At 41.1% G+C, this 17,305-nt stretch overlaps 1 protein-coding gene across 4 annotated transcripts in view; it reads right to left on the reverse strand.

The window, feature by feature from the left end:
* Window positions 1-17,305, reverse strand: part of TTC29 (tetratricopeptide repeat domain 29) — a 214,823-nt gene that overhangs the window by 60,083 nt on the left and 137,435 nt on the right. For all 4 annotated transcript variants that reach the window (XM_037897363.2, XM_043545782.1, XM_043545784.1 and 1 more), the window contains one exon: window positions 15,623-15,854. In XM_037897363.2, the coding sequence (XP_037753291.1) occupies window positions 15,623-15,854 (232 nt within the window). The remainder of the gene's footprint in view (window positions 1-15,622; window positions 15,855-17,305) is intronic.

The following is a 17,305-nucleotide window of genomic DNA, read 5'->3' on the forward strand; positions in this document are numbered from 1 at the left end:
TCCCAAAGCTGATACACTTTTTGGCATAATTTCATTGACTGAGTCCACTTGTTTGTTTACATAAAACATGGCTGCTGTGTTGCCTGTGAGCACCACCAGATTCTGCCCCTTGATATATGGAAGGAATGCTAGGCAAGCCAAATGGATGGCTTGAAACTCCCTCACATTTATATTGAGCTTTAGATGTTGGATAGACCAAATACTTTGAGTCTGTAAGGGACCTAAGTTATCTCCCCAGTTTAGAGCTGACACTTCTGTAATAGGGTGAATGTCTATTGTGGAGGAGCAAAGGGAACTCCCATGAAAACATCTGAGGGTTCTGTCCACCAATACAGGGAGGATAAAACCTGAGTAGGTACTTGAACCACCATGTCCATAAGATGATGTGCTGGTGAATACACTGAAGCTGGCCACCCTTGTAGTTTCCTGAAGTGCAGCTTGGCATGCTGTACCGTGTTAAGTGCATTCCACAATGTGCGCTGGAAGCGTGAGGCAGTTTCACACTGTAGTGATGGGATGTGCCTTTCGATCTAGAGCAATGACTTGCCTTGTTTGGAATTTCAACCCCAGCAGGAAAGCCTTGGCCTTTGTAGAATTTTGGGAGAACTGCCCCAATAAATTCTATTTGCTGAACAGGAGTCAGGGTAGATTTCTCCACAGTGATTAACAGCCCCAGTGTGTTGATGGTGGACTGTATAAAGAGCACACTGCACACTACCAAAGACCTGGACTACTGTCTTACTAGTCAGTCATCTAGGTAAGGTAGGGTGACCATATTTCCCAAAGGGAAAATGGGACATGGTGCGGGGCTGACGTGAGGGCCTCCCTCTCCCCCATGGGGGCTGGCCCGAGCCACTCACTACAGCCCTGCCTGCCTCCCACACAAGGCGCTCCCTCAAGTCTTGTCTGCCCCTCGGTGGAGACCTGCTTCACCACTTGTGTGAGGCGGACATAGCCACTCACTCCCCCACACGTTCCTCCCATAGCACCCACTTTTTTTTTGACAAAAGTGGGCATTTGATCAAGTCGGCAAGAGCAAATGGGATAAATGCCCACTTTTGCCAAAAAAAAGTCGGGATGGCCAGGACAGGGCTTAAAAAAGGGACTGTCCCGGCCAAGAAGGGATGTATGGTCACCCTAAGGTAAGGGACTTACATGGACTCTTGACTTTTGCAGGAATGCTGCTATCATGGTCATGTACTTTGTAAACACAAAAGGAGCTGCTGACAGGCCAAAAGGCGGCACTCTGAATTGGTAATGGGATCCATTAGCAATGGGATGCATTGGCTACAAACCTGAGGAATTTTTGGTGGCTCTGGTGAATTGTCACATGAAAATAAGCATCTTTTAAGTTGAGGGCAGCATATCAGTCCCAGGAAAGGGATAATAGAAACTAGAGTGACCATCCAGAATTTTATTTTCTTTAGGAACTTGTTTAGCTCTCTTATATGTAAAATAAGTCTAAGGTGCCCCCCCCCACTCGCTTTCAGGATTAAGAAATATAGGGAATAAAATCCCTTTCCTCTGAGCTACATAGGCACTTCTTCCAAGGCCCTGAAGAGGGATGGGAAATGGGAGTGGGAAGGAGGAATAGAAACCAATTGAAGGGTGTATCCCAGTTTCACTGTGCTTAGAACCCACTGATCCATAGTGATGCGGGACCACGCTCTTATGAAGTGGTTTGCAAACAGTGGGGTAGAGAAAGACGGAACTCTGGGAAATGGTAGACCACTCTCGACCAACAGACCAAAATGTTTGTTTAGAGGGCCCAGCTTGCCTAGATGAACCAGCAGCTGCAGAAGAGGAGGAGGATGGAGGTCACACTTTATAACATTTGCCCCTTTCTCTGGATAGGTTCTGGGTACAAGGAATGAAAGGTGCGAACAGTGAGGAATCTGTGAGTGGAATGGCTTTCTTTTTGTCACTGTTGTATAAATACAAGAGACTTAAGGGTCTTCCTTAAATCCCTAAGACTCTATAGCCGCTCATCAGTCTTTATGGGAAAAAAGTGAGGGGCCTTCAAACAGGAGGTTTTGGATCATTTGTTGAACCTCACGGGGAAGACCTGATGACTGCAGCTGATGAGGAGCACTGTATAGTGATAGCTCAAGCCGCAGAGTCCACCACATCTAGACTTGCCTGCAAGGCCATTCTGGCAACTAACTTGCCTCCTCCACTCCTGCTTTACCTCATCCAAAAGCCTGTCCTTAAATTTTAAGATGTTATCCCACAGGCTAAAATCATACCAACCCAGTAGAACCTGCTGGTTTGCAATTCTAAACTGTAAACTTCCTGTGGAATACAGATTCCTTCCAAATAGGTCCAGCTTCTTTCCCGTTGGTGTCAAGATCTGGTGTCCCTGTCTCTTTTTTTTGTTAGCAGCAGAGACTACCAGGGAACCCTGAAGGGGATAGTTAGAAAAACACTCGAACCTCTGCAAAGGGACGCAATATCTTCTCTCTACCCTTTTTTTAGTGGGAGACAGGAAAAACAGGGCCTGCTATACTGCCCTGACAGGTGAGGCCAAAATGTCCACCAGCCTGTGTTACTTTTCCTGTACCTCATTTGGATGGATATCCAGAGCTACAGCCACCCTCTTCAACAAGTCCTGATGAGCTCCAAAATTATCAGGTGGGGAAGAAGCAGACTCTTATCACTGCCTCATCAGGTGACAAAAGAGTAGAGGCCAAGGGTTGCTGAGGTAGCGCCTCCTCCAATTTCTCTATAGGGAAATCCAGAGCATGAACTTCCTTATGTACAGCACCAGTCCTGGTACCAGGGGTGGGCAGATGGTGACCCTGTTGTAGATGTTCCTGACACCTAGCTGAAGGATGGAAGGGAACAGAAATGCTCTAGATTGTGGAGGGAAGCCCCAAGAATTCCAAAAGGGCCACTGATATGGAGGTGAGACCCAGTTATGTCCAGAACATTGATGTCTTTGGAATGCTGAGGCTTGGCCAGTTTCACAATGGGCAGGCACCTCACAGATGCTGCTGAACATATCCAGGCCAAGACAAGTAAGAGCTGACCTTGGAGTCTGATGAAGACTCTGCTTCTTCCAACTAAGGAGGAGCTGACACCATTGGTACTGGAGAGACTAGTTCTGAGCCTGGAGATGGAGGTACTGGCGAGATCATTCCTGGCTTCCTGCTAGACGGAACCCCTTTGACAGGTAGCATCTGCCAATATCAAATGGTGTGTCAGGATTGGAGCTGGAACAGTTGAAAATTGTACATTAGACACCGGTACCAGGTGGGAGTCTTGAACAGCTGGGGGAACCAGAACTGACAGGTTCAACAATTCCTGAGCTGCCTCATTAGTTTTGGGCATAGACAGCACCAGCAAAAGGCTCTTGGCTCTGCAGTACTGAAAGCCGCGCTGATGATGACGTGGCCAGTACTTGAAGGGACTGGTCTCAAAGGGCCAGTCCTAGGATGGAGTCAATGACCCTTGTTGGCTTAAGGACTGCATCTGGGAGTGCCTCTTCTTTGAGTGCACCTCTGTGTCCTTGCCTCTACTTGGTGCCTGCCCTGAAGATTTTGAAAACTGCAGTACTGAGTCTTTAGGAGACTTATATTGTCTATCTTCATTACTGGCACTGAAGATCTGCCTCTCAACTCAGTCAGATCAGGAGGAGCACTCCTAACAAATGTGGACATGCTCAGTACCCACATCGAGGGGGAAGGCTTTGATGGTGGGCGAAGTGCAGACTCCATCAGCAGACACTTAAGTCTGGCTGCCCTGCCTTTCTTTGAGTGGGATTTGAACCCCCTATGAATGTGACATTTGTCACTCACATGCTCCTTCCCCAGATACTTCAGGCAGCTGGGGTGCAGGTCACTCATTGGATAGACTTGCTATAAAAGGAACAGGACCTGAAGCTGGGAGAATGAGGCCTGAGTTTGGTATCTATACCCAAATGGGAACCAATGAATCCAAGGTACTAACTACTAATCTAAACTTAATCTTATATCCAAAACTATGTCCAAAAACTCTAAACTAGCCTAAAACTAACAGAACAGATACTATTTACACTAAAGAGGGTAGGACTCGCAAATGCAAGGATAGCATCTCCAACAACCATCACAGATCACATCACAGAAGGAACTGGGAGTGTGTGTAAGGGATGGCTCCACCCTTTATAACTATGCACAGTGGCACAAGCCAGCAGAAAGCACTCGTGCCACCCTCCTGGGTACTGCTGAGGGAAAAGCTCCAACAACTGTGCATGAATTGCATGCACACCTCCAGTGGAATGGACGTGCGCAATGACTCGAAGAAGAACAGAGTCTTATAAAGGAAAGTGTTAGGCAGCCTTACCCGTAGCATAGTTACCAGCTCGGCCTATAATTTAATCAGTTCAAAAGTACTTATTGAAATTATGACTTTCAAAACATTCTAAAAAGTAATATTAAATTGAGTTATACATTGTTAATTTGTAAAAAAGATACAGTAAAACTACATATGTGCCCTTTTGCTTCTTGATATTAACAACACTGACAACCATAATTAGCTTAAAGGATTAAATGAATGTTGTTTTCTTTACATAGAAAAAAGGAAACACTTTATTATTGGAGTATGAACCACTTGGAAATGATGTGTAACTGTTTTATATCCATACATTTTTTGTTTTAGTTTCTTTTGCATGCTGCAATACCCTTATCATATGGACTTCACCCTATCTACAGGGTCCAAGAGGAATTTTCAGAAGTCTTGCCCAGTCACTATGATCCAAACACTGCATTTCTTTGTCAAGCAAAACTTCTATTGGCTTCAGTAAGAAGTTTCCCCAATTAGGGAATGCAGAATTTGGTCCAAAAAGCATTCCTCCAGAGAAAAGAGGGTTGCAATATCTGTCTTCTTTACTTGAGTGTGCCAACAAAACCAACAAAAGAAAGAAAATGATATATGTACTTGTAGTTCAGCAAAAAGAGGAAGAAGCAACACTTATGGAACAAGGTCTCCTTTAGAGCAAATAAACCAACTATTCCATTTTCTGCTTGCTTCTTTAGCGCAGTTAGGTATGCCTATCAAATAGGCACAAATAAAGGAAATGGTTGGACTAAGTCGTCATAATAAGAAAGGTAGGTCTGATAACAACATACAAGTACTGCATACAAACACCATAAGTAGACTTTAGTTTTATCAGTAAATGTCAGTATACATCAACTCACTGTACACACACTCAAACCAATGGAAAAATATTCCTATCAGTAATAGAAATGTACAAATAAGTAAAGTAATAAAAATGCTGCTTGAGAACGTTGAGTTTTATTTAAGGATATTTATTTTGTATATTTTGAGATATGATGTGGATAATTTGTGTTTTAATGGATATAAAGTTTACTTTTTTGAATTTCAACATCTATTAAATAATTATTGTCTGACCCCCCTCCTGTCTACCCCACACAATTTCTAGCAACTGAAAATTTACAATCGATAAAATATAAATGCTCTTCACCCATAGTTTCGCACAACTGTGAAAATTAAAATCAGTAAAATATTAAAAATGCTTAAATATCAACATTGATAACTGTCAAAATTATAAAAAAAATAAAAATCGATTTCTGCCAAGTTTAACCATAGGGTACGTTTTATAATTACACTTGTCAGAATTGCTGAGGTCAAAAACTAAATGTATAAAAAAATTGAAATTAATCTCTTGACCTAGCCTGCCCAGCAAGCAAAACCTTCACTAGACTGGCAGAAGAAAAGAATGAAAATTTCTTATTTACCTAGGTGTTAGGCCTTCTCAATACAGTCACTGCCCATTTGGCAGTGGGCAGACCTAGTTCTTGTATAAATGGGATGGATAATTTGTTTGAATAACGGCATTTATTAAAAAAATATTGAAAATGTTACATTATTGCATAGAGAAATAGCTCTAAGGTACAAACCATCAGTCATACTATTAAACTGACTTCATGAGTCAGTTTAAAGATATGACTGATGGCTTGAACTTCAGAGCTATTACTGTATGCTGTAACATAACACACTCTTGAAAATCTGTTTTTCGCCAAACCATTTTAAAAAAATATGTTTTACATATTTGCTTCCAATGTCATAAATCAGAGATGAGCAGGTGCCATTAATATATATGATTTGTTTGTTACAATGGATTAATATTCCTTTTTGATACGTTTTTTGCTTATATTAGTTTTTGTTCTGGCAGACATAAATTTTTGTTTTAAATTGCTGATTCACTTTACAGTTTCAATGTTATCGTTACAATTTGACGAGCTACCATCTCATTTACATTATCATGTAAAAATCCATGAGAAGACCGTAAATTCTCAGAATCTACTTATTTTCCATGACCAAATGTTAAATGTTTAGAATTTGTAGAAGTTGATGATTTAAATTTACTATGCAGTCTATGGGCCAGATCTCAAATAGGTGTAAATCAGTACAGCTTTATAGGTTTCAGAGTAACAGCCGTGTTAGTCTGTATTCGCAAAAAGAAAAGGAGTACTTGTGGCACCTTCTGCAGTTTCCACAGTATGCATCCGATGAAGTGAGCTGTAGCTCACGAAAGCTTATGCTCAAATAAATTGGTTAGTCTCTAAGGTGCCACAAGTACTCCTTTTCTTTTTACAGCTTTATAGATTATTCATAAATAATAGCATTATAAAGCTATTAATTTCTCATTTGTTAGCAAGGATCAGAAATGTTCAAATTCAGACCTTAATCTCACATGTCCAAAGGGGTAAGAATTAAAGAAGTAGACAAGAACATAGAGAGTTATGACCATTTCATGACCTCAATGGAACTATGCTGAATTACTCCAACAGAGGATCTGGCCCATACGCTTCATAGTAAATTGCATCTTTCAACTTCTAAAAATTCTAGAAAATTAAAATCTGATTATTAAAACTAAGCAGAATCTAATGATTATGGATCTTCTCAGAAGTTGCTACAGCTTTTTTCAGAATGGTAATATAAATGAAGTTATTTCTTTCAAGCAGGAAATGGAAAATAGCACCATTGAAACAGATTAGTAGAATGGAAAGAGCTCTTATCATTTGCTTAGTTCACTGTGAAAGATATAAAAATGAGTGAGGAGAGTTGGAGAGTCAATGGTTTATGTTACCTAGAGACTAATATGATCTATGTGACATCTACTTAGAAGACCATTGCTGCTTTGTGAGCTAATGGTATGCTTACAGGTCTCTGAAGCGAGCATAAATGCACAGCTTTTACAGCTTGTCTATTTCATTTATTTGATCAGTCTGTTTTAAAATCACATTTATCCTTTCAACAAGACACAAGATGGAAAAGGCAAATCTGGAAATTCCATACTAGTCAGATCTTCTCAGGGTTGCAGCATAAAGATTTTATTTGAAAGGCTATATTGCTATCTGTAGACATCGTTGGTTACTGTTATAGAAGCAGCTTTCCTTTTTCAAAAACAAAAAAGGGGAAATGGCCATGGGTTCAATCAGTGACTGTCCCAGTTCTCTAACTCTGTCCCAGAGAGAACTGTGATATTGAAGTATGAATATGAAAATGTAGCCATATATTATTTATTAATTTTCTGCTAAGAGTTCAGTAGGATACAGTCAAGTTTGCTGAGGAATCTTTTTTTGTGCAAATCTATAGGGTTGCATACAAAGTTTTCATTAAAAGAAAAGGAGGACTTGTGGCACCTTAGAGACTAACCAATTTATTTGAGCATGAGCTTTCGTGAGCTACAGCTCACTTCATCGGATGCATACCGTGGAAACTGCAGAAGACATTATATACACACAGAGACCATGAAACAATACCTCCTCCCACCCCACTCTCCTGCTGGTAATAGCTTATCTAAAGTGATCATCAAGTTGGGCCATTTCCAGCACAAATCCAGGTTTTCTCACCTTCCGCCCCACACACAAACTCACTCTCCTGCTGGTAATAGCCCATCCAAAGTGACCACTCTCTTCACAATGTGTATGATAATCAAGGTGGGCCATTTCCTGCACAAATCCAGGTTCTCTGACCCCCTGTGAGTCTCAGTGTACAGCGGCAGCTCCTGCAGACTGGTGAGTTCTAGTGAAGGAACTGGAAATCAGGCAGTGGAACTTTGACTATGTAAGATGACCCCAGGCATCACCCTGATGGGTTTTTTTGCTAACTTGTGAGCCGGTGGCTATCAGTGCTGGATGGGACGAGGATGGCTAGGCACTATGGCTAGCCCCTTATCTGACCAACAAGGCTCAAGAGGCTTATATGGCACTGAGAGCGCACAAAGCCAAAGATTATGATATGCTGAAGGCCACTATTCTGGACAGGGTGGGCCGGTCATCAGAAAAATACTGTCAAAAATCAGAATAGCCAGATGGAATGATGGGATATGTCCCAAGGCTTTTGTGCAAAAATTATCTGACTAGGCCAATTGGTGGTTGAGGTCAGACAGACAGGACACAGAGGCATAAGGGGCTCAATTATATATGAGCAGTTTATGCAGAGCCTCCCCGAAGCTGCGAGAATTTGGGTTCGAAGTCATCAGCTGGAATCACTAAGGGTCACGTAAAACTAACAAAGGAGTACATGGAAGCAGATTTTCCATGAAAAGAGTTCCGTTCCCCTACACTAGGGACAGGGGAATGGATGGTTGAGGAACCACCTTCATCGAAGCCTAGGAAGGGGATGCAAGAGGCAAACAAGAGTGTCCACAGCACCCGCTTAGTGGCTTGTTATCAATGTGGTGGCAAAGGACATTTAAAGGAAGACTGCCCATACATGGACTGTGGGTTCATGGAGTTTTGGGGGACGGGGGGGATAAAAGGCAGGACTAGGACAATGACAGTTCCTGCCAAAGTAGGCTGGAGAATCACATGGGGTGTGGTGGATTCACCAGTCACGTGTAACCTTGTATGAAATACCTTGGTTAAACTGCAGTGGTAACAGAATGGGGAGACAATAATAATCCACTGTCTACATGGGAAAAAGAATACTTATGCCCTGGCAGTCGTTCCATTGGAAGGAGAAGGAAAATTTTAAGTGGCAGAGAGTGGGTGTGGTAATATTGTTGCCGTGTGCAGTGATGATAAGAACTGACTGGTCTCCGTCCCCTTATGTAAAAAGAGCGGAAGACAAAGAGGGAGATCCAAACAATGGGTCTGCATAAGGAAATCTCAATGGTAGGCCCTCCAGGTAATCTACCAGGTGCACTGTGAAATGATTCTAGACAACAAGCTCAGAGAGAATAACATGCTGGAGGACTTGAGAGGAAGAGGGAGGGGGAAGTGGATTCATAGGATGTGGTGTAATCACACACCGGACCCAAGAGACATGAATTAGGCCAGGTGGGTCCAATCAACCAATTAATCAGCAAACAAGGGAGATTTAGGCTGTGTGGAGAGCCTTGATTAGAAAGAAGCTCACCTGTGAGGGAACAAGCAGGAGCTTCTACAAAGCCAGGAAGCTGGCAATAGTGTAGAGAGGCTGCAGGAGTGACAGGGGCAGGGAGGCAGGCATGAGAAAAGCCTGATGCTACTTGAGCAGAAAGACTTTGGAGGACTCTACCCCAGAAGAAGAAACCACTTAGTCACCTAGCCAAAGGGCTGAGTCATGAAGAGAAAGCTGCAGGTCCTGGAGCAAGAGAGGAGCTTCAGAGTGAGAGAAAGACAGAGAGTGACAAAGTGCAACTGCAGGAAGAGGCATTGGCATGGCAGAGATAATTCCCAGAACGGTCAAGAGGAGGCACTGTCCAGTGGTGAACAGTGTGCCCTTTCACCATCCATGAGAGAAAGATCAGAGACACCCAGCACAGGAGGGCAGAGGTTTGGCCAACTGCCAGGAGAAGCAAGCTGGGGCAAGGCCCAGGATGAAAGACATACCAAGGAGGGAGAGAAGGGTCTTGATAAAGCGGCCTTGGCAGGTGAACTTACCTGAGCCTGGGGCAAAGTAAGTCAGGGGAGGAGAGGAATCCTGACATTGAGGCCCTGAAGGGACAACTTACTAGAGTAGATATAAACCAGAGGAAAAGGAAACTAGAGGAAAGGCCCATAGAATGCAACTGGTGTGATGACCTATGGGCAGAGATGGACACAAAGGGGAAATCTCCATTCTCTGAGTTTACGTCTTGTGGCTGAAAGGCAGGAGACCCTCACCAGCAGCCCATGGAAGGCCAGTCTGAGAGGGCCCAGGAAACCCCAACAGAACCACAGACTTGTAAAGAGAGTAGGGCTCAGACTAGAAAGGCCAGAAAAGGTCTCAATTGAAATAAGGGAGGGGGAGCTATGTGACAGAGTGCTAGTTGTAGCATCCTGGTCACAGAGGATGTTACAGGCCTATTTGAAATAAATCTACCTGTTCCTAGTGGAGTTACTGACAGTTGGTGGCAATTGTTGGGCTACTGAGATAACTGGCTTAGTAATGGGAGGTTACAGAATTGGGAGGAACAGAAAGTAAAGGGAGAGCTCAGATGGAGGAGAGAAAGCTGTGTGAAAGCTCCTCCTGCTGTATACTGGTGTTATGTCCCGCCATGTTTGGAAACTGAGGATTAAAGGTACCTGTGGTGTAAGAAGAAACAGACTATGTGTGTCCGTGAATAGGAATCCACAAAAACAGACTAGGCAGTGCTGCTCACAGGGTAGTGTGAGAAGGACCCTGTGATACATGGGTTACTTCTTGGGCTTTAACATGGATCAGATGCAGATCTGAGTGTCTTTTTGCTGCCATCTTGTATTAATAACTTCTTATATATGCCTCTGTTAAAGGTTAGTAAAGACACACTTGGAAATTAGGATGGCATTAAATAACTTTCTTACTGCTTGGGTCAGAAATTAAGGATATTGATATACTAATGAAGGAAACATGTCTCTGTTCTCAGACAATCCCATCTCTGTTGTCCATGAAACTTTGGTCAAAGTATCCATTTTATTCATTAATTTTGAGGAAAGTTCAGTAATTGACGGTTCATCTTGTTGGGTTCTTGAAATAACTGATGAAGAAAATGAATACAGATTGAAAGTATAGAAAACAGGGAAGAAAGGAAAGGGTGATCTGGAAATTCTTGAGTTTAAGTGTCATAGTTTGTGAACAGACCAACTAATGAGTTCACTCAAGAATACAGAAGCTATTAATTTTTAGCTATAAATGATGCATACAAAACAGTTGGAAATGGAAACTTCCAACATGCTTTTAAAGGGCTCACTGCACCCCTGCTTCCTTGTATTACATTTCTATGTGGATAAGGAAGGCCACTAAACGATATCTTTAACTCTCTTATCCTTAATTTGACTGAGAATAGTCTTGCAGAGTATCAATCTGATCTGTTTGCAACATTAACTAGAAGATACTATCATATTAGCCCAGAGAAATTTCCAAAATAACAAAGTGACAACTGAAAATTCATCAGAGAGTGTATAGATATTACAATTAGAAGATAGGATGATGTCAATGCTTGAAGCAGAAAGCTGGTGAGTCTTAATACTGAATTCATGCCAAAACTATTGGTTTGCCACAAAAAGATATTCAAAAATGTAATGCCAGCACCATATACCGATTTGGCAAGAAAAATGCAGAGAATGCTACAGATTGTGTTGACAGCGTGACATGATGTTTTCTTGGATGTAGTCTGGGTATCACGAGAGTAAGCCTGGAGACACTAATGAGAAAAAGAATATAGCATTGGAAGAGCTGCTAAATATGCAGTAGTCACAGGATGCCTGGAGCTTGCTGGAACTAGAGTGGTAATTTTGACATTAAAGCAGCATAGTGTGAATTGGCCAGAGAAGCTTGAAGCAAAGGGATTCAACAAGGTCGAACTTGTTTCTCATACCACACTTGCAAAGGAGTAAAGGAGTTTTCAAATTCTATGATTCTATGATTTGAATGGAGTTTTCAAATCATATTCTGTTTACTTCTATCTGAAAGCTTGTTACCAGTGGGTGCATGAGAAGTGGGGATATAAGGCTCACACAAAACAAACACTTATATTATTTAAAGGTATCACCGGGCAAACCTCAAAGAAAGAAAAAAAACCATTGATGTTTGACACCTACAGCATCATAATGGATACAGAGTCTAATCCACTTGGACAGTCTCTGAACTAGGATGACCAGATGTCCTGATTTTATAGGGACAGTGCTGATTTTTGGGTCTCTCTCTTATATAGGCTCCTATTACCCCCCACCCCTGATTTTTCACACTTGCTGTCTGGTCACTCTACTTTGAACGGAGACGATTACCCCTTGACCATCTCCCTAAATGGGTGTCAGAGAATTGTAAAAGGAGTCATTAACATAGATCTGTGCTACTGGAAGATTCTTCTACACTAGGGGTTCCTCCAGAGACCACTTACACCAGTTGTACACTCATATTCTCTTGGTGGTATATACAAAGTGTCTGCTCTGCACCTCAGTGTCTGTTGCCCTGACATCTTGTTATCACCAAGTTCTACATTTAGGAAGGAGGAGGGTCCCAAGCCAGATGGTAAACACAGATCAGAAGTTCAGAGCATTCCAAAGACAGGTTGAATAAACCCAAATTACTGGTTTCCATACTATAAAATGATTGGCTACTATCACTTTTAGTTGACCCTTAAAAGCAGCCAAAACAAGACCTGAGTTTTTAGGTAAATAGTCTGAATCTGAGGAGTTGGCAAAGACAAGATATCTATGTTGCTGTTGTGAACTCTCATTATGGAGTTCTTCCTCTTCCTCTTCCATTCTTCCTCTACCGTTTTTGTAGCCGACTTCCTGCATTCCACTGGAAACTGTCCCACATTGTCACAGCATTGAAGAGCCACATTAAGAGGTGCCAAGATGCATACTCTCAGATGGAATAAGTCTGGATCTCCCTGGGGAATCTGACTTTACCTGTAAGATGAAAGGCCTGGTGACAGAGGAAGAAAAAAAGCTGGGTCTAATGGCATGGTCAGGAGATTGGAAGATCACAATTGAGTAAACTCTCACTGATGCTAAGCAAATACCTTTCTCTTGACTGTGGAAATATGTGGAATTGAGGGAAGGAAAATAACTGGTTGTGACTTAAGTCTAGAGGGAACATAAAATCAGAGAACCTGGATGCCTACCAGCTCCTACCAATCCCAAGGACATTTGATGTTATAGAATCTATACGTGGAAAAGATCTACTAGATCATTCAGTCCATCATTATGAAGATGCAGAATTGTTTCCTATAGTGCATTTTCTGGTGCTTGATCTTGTAGCTAGGCAGATCTACACTGGAGTGCTACAGCACTGCTGTCTTCAAAGAGCATTTGAGCTGATTGTAAAGTTTTTAGATTGTCTGCAGGAGACTAGCTTCCCCCTATCAAATGAATAGCTGTAAGAAAGTTATGAAGGATGCACCAATCCCACAGGGTTCTGTCTTCATAATACAGTTTAAGTGAGAGTCCTGCCCCAAATGGTTGAGAATACATGGCTCTTGAGTTGTACATCTGAGTTTATACTACTGTATCTGAGTATACTGAATTGTTAATCAACTGCCAAATACATGAACACCGCTCTTAATGCCAGGCACACTGCACTAAGTTACAATACACTGATGCAAACTCTGGGTTTCTCTGGCTTTATACAAAATATTAAGATATTCTCGAGAACTCTCCATTACAGCCCAAATGCCTATCACCATTTCTGGAGAGGTTTAGGGGAAAAAATCCTAAAGAATGTTTGAAGACACTATCCATCAGATGAGGGGATCTTGCATTGAATGATGATCAGCTGCTGACTTCTGGTTTGCCATTTGCACTCAACCAAGACTGTAGGTTTCTCACGATCAGCATGTGTAATGTATTCCCATCAATGCAAGAAGCCATAAGACCTCAAAAAAATTATCCTTTCCCCCCACACCTGACTGAAAATTTATAGAAGCATTATTTCTTTGAATGTTTAATATTTCTTGTGGAGCTAAAAGGCAGTAACCACTGAAGCATCTAGACTGGTCCCTATGAGTGTTAATTTCTATGTCTGGGTAAAGATGGACTTTATTGATTCCTGAGCAGGAAGCAAACTTTGTATAGTGAACGAAATGTGGAAGAATGCCTCTCAGGCTGAGAGCACTAAACGAGTCCTGTGAACTGATAAAAGACATGGTGGCTACCAGTGTCACCATACAAAAACTGAACCTTGAAACAAACTTGTTCAGTACAGAACAAAGACCCTTTCCCTTTGGAGTGAGAAATTTTCTCATGTAATCAGTGCCTTGAACATTCTGCAATTCCATAGAGTTTGCAGCAGAATCTCCTATTTGCTCACTCCTTGCCAGACAATTGTGCTAAAGCTTTCACTTTAACCACCGCCCCCTGCATCTATCCCACATAGTTGCTTTATAACTTTGAATACGTGGCCCAAGTGTAAATAGATATGCTGTTGCCTTCTTGGATCTGCAGACATCCTTAACATAGCTCAGAAGTGTGAACAGCCATAATAATCTCAGTGAGATATGGTACTCAAACCTAATGATAATTTAATTGTTAACTCTTTCACTGCTGGTCATTTGAGCAGAAATAATCCAATTATATCATAGCATCCCACAATTCTCAGTTGCCTCCCATGCTTTCCCAGGTATCAACACCCAACTGTCTCCAATTCAGCTGCCAAAATCGTCAGCAAGAAAACTCCTAACCAATTATTTTCATATGAAAATTACAGTAGAAATTACACTTAGCTGTCCTAATTCTATTAAAGGGAAAAAGAGGACAAACAAGAAAACACAGACAGAATGATCCTTTGCCTATGGGAGTAAAAAAAGAAATTGAGGCACTTTCCTTTGTAAATGGCATTTTTGCAGATTAAACATTTACTGCAAGGGAGTATTATGCAGTTTGCCACAAATGCCATTCCTTCCTAGATTATTCCAGGTGCATATTCTCCCAAGCACGGGAATCCGCAGAGGAAATTATTTCCTGAGAATACACAGTAGGCTTATCCTCAGGAAAATAGCATTAATGCTTTAATGCCTAAATGAGATTACTAGAGATAACAAGGAACTAGACAGCTAGTACTGTATTATCACTCTTCCTTTCATTAAAGAAGACAGAAGGAAATAAGAAAAACTTAAGAAAATTTAAAACAGTGAAGGAAAGATCCATCCCACTTCACCCACATTTACCCTATTTGAAACAAGAAATTACACTAGGGAAATGGGAAAAAGCTCTTTTTTTAAGTTCCTTTGGCCAAGTGATATCAGCGGTGTGGGCAAAGATGCCAAAAATGTGCTTGAGTGCTCAGGGTTATAAGAAGTCCACCATGCTAGGGAGAACTAAGAAAGTATTTCTTATTCTTAATAAGAGAGTTTATATTAACCTTGTTCTTGTAAAAACAGACTACAGGAGAAGATTTTTTAAGTTTCAGCTCATCATCATTTGATTAAAACTGACACATCACTCATTTGCCTGTGATTGTGATGATCTGAAAAATAGCATTGTGAATGTTAGAGTTAGCATTTGAAATAGATTACCACTATCTGTTTCTTTTCTATGTATTGTTTAAACCTCTTTTAATTAAATTTTTTAAATAAGTGCACAACGAAGTGCACATCCAACCTCCATACAGTACAAGGGTAATCCAATAGGATTAAGCTCAGCAAATAATTTAATAAAACTCTACAAGAAAAATGACTTAACCATTAAGGACAATGCAGCACTAATGCGTTTCATAACCAATGTCTTACCAACTGTAAAAGGGTCAGTGCACATGTCACTTCTGTTCTCCTTCCATGCCAGCAGGTACTCAATGCTGACGTGATCTGCAGCGTCTGTATGACTGTTAACTGCCACCATCATGTTATGAGCTTTTGCGATGCCGTAATAAACCTTAGTTTCATTCACCACAGGCAAGTCAGTTAGGGTGTTTGCTGCCTCAAAAGCCTGATTGAAATATTCACAGGCTTTGTAATAGTTCCCCTAATAAGGAAGAGAAAAGCGAAGAAGAGGTTTTTACATTTTTTTTAACTAGCACATCTTTAACCTAGTGCTTTGTACTTCCCCCTTCACAACCTTAAAGAAGCCACAGCTGTTATTCCACCCCCAAAATGATTCACTGTGTGATCTTGGAAAAAATCACACCTCTCTGCCTCAGTTTCCTAATCTGTAAAATGCAGATAATATGACTTACTTACCTGTCTCTCTGGGGAACTGTATTTATTAGTCTCTGTTCGTATAGCATTTTGAACATGTAAGCTTCTATATAAATGGTAAATACTATTTCTGATTATAGCTGAGCCACTCAGTAACAGTAACCAGAAATTCAATACATTCAACATCCTTGGAAAAGGATAAAAACTAGCATGGTGACACTAACATTTAGAAACAGGGATTTTTTTTTTAAGAAACAAGGAAGTTAGTCAAAACTCCTACAGTCAAAAGTACAGAAATTAAAATTTTTGGAAATAATAATAGTGTCTCTGAATGCATGCACTCTATACAAAAAAAAGGGAAACAGGAGGGCAAGATGTAAACTCCTATGGGTAAATGGCAAGGCTAAAGAGGTTATTCAAGCCACAGATTTCCTTCAGAAAATGGAAATCCAACACTAGTGGAGCCAAAATAAAGGAGCAGAAACTATAGCAGGCAGTATGTAAGAAGGAATTAGTAGGGCTAAGGTGGAATTTGAAGAGCAAATAGCTAAAAGAAATAAAAACAAATAAGAAGTAATTCTTTAAATACATCAGAAGCAGAAAGACCGAGAGAACCCATGGGTCTGCACCACAGGGCAGTAAAGAGAGCAATTAAATAAAATAAGGACATTGCTGAGCAGGTAAATGATTTCTCTGCATCTATCTTCACCACAAAGCATGTTGGGGGGAGATGCCTACACTGGACCTATTCCTTTCTGGTAATAAAGACAAACTACAATCTAAGATGGATGTGTCTAAGGAAGAGATGCTGGAACAAGCTGACAATTTAGAAGGCAATATATCACCAGGCCCAGATGGTATACAGCACAGAGTTTCTGAAGGAACCTGAAATTGAAGTGGCTGAGTTGCAAGCAAATATATGGACTCTCTCATAAAAATCAGATACTATAATAGAGGGTAGCAAGCGGCACACCGAAAGTTTTAAAAAAATAGGGTGCCACAAGATTCTGTACGAGCATCAGTGTTGTTTAATCTGTTTGTTTAGTTATCTGGAAAAGGGGGTGAGTAATAAGGTGGCAAATTTGCAAAGGACACAAAATTATTTCAGTTAGTCAAGACCACGGAAGACTGGGAGGAACTTCAGAAGGATCTAATCAAAGTCGGTGAATGGGCAACATGATGGCAAATGCAATTCAGTGTTGAAAAATGCCAAATAATGCACATTGGAGGGTATAATTTGAATTACTTAAACACTTATTGGGCTATAAATTAACTGTA

The sequence above is a fragment of the Chelonia mydas genome, chromosome 4 (genome assembly GCF_015237465.2).
Source record: "Chelonia mydas isolate rCheMyd1 chromosome 4, rCheMyd1.pri.v2, whole genome shotgun sequence".
Classification (NCBI taxonomy): domain Eukaryota; kingdom Metazoa; phylum Chordata; order Testudines; family Cheloniidae; genus Chelonia; species Chelonia mydas.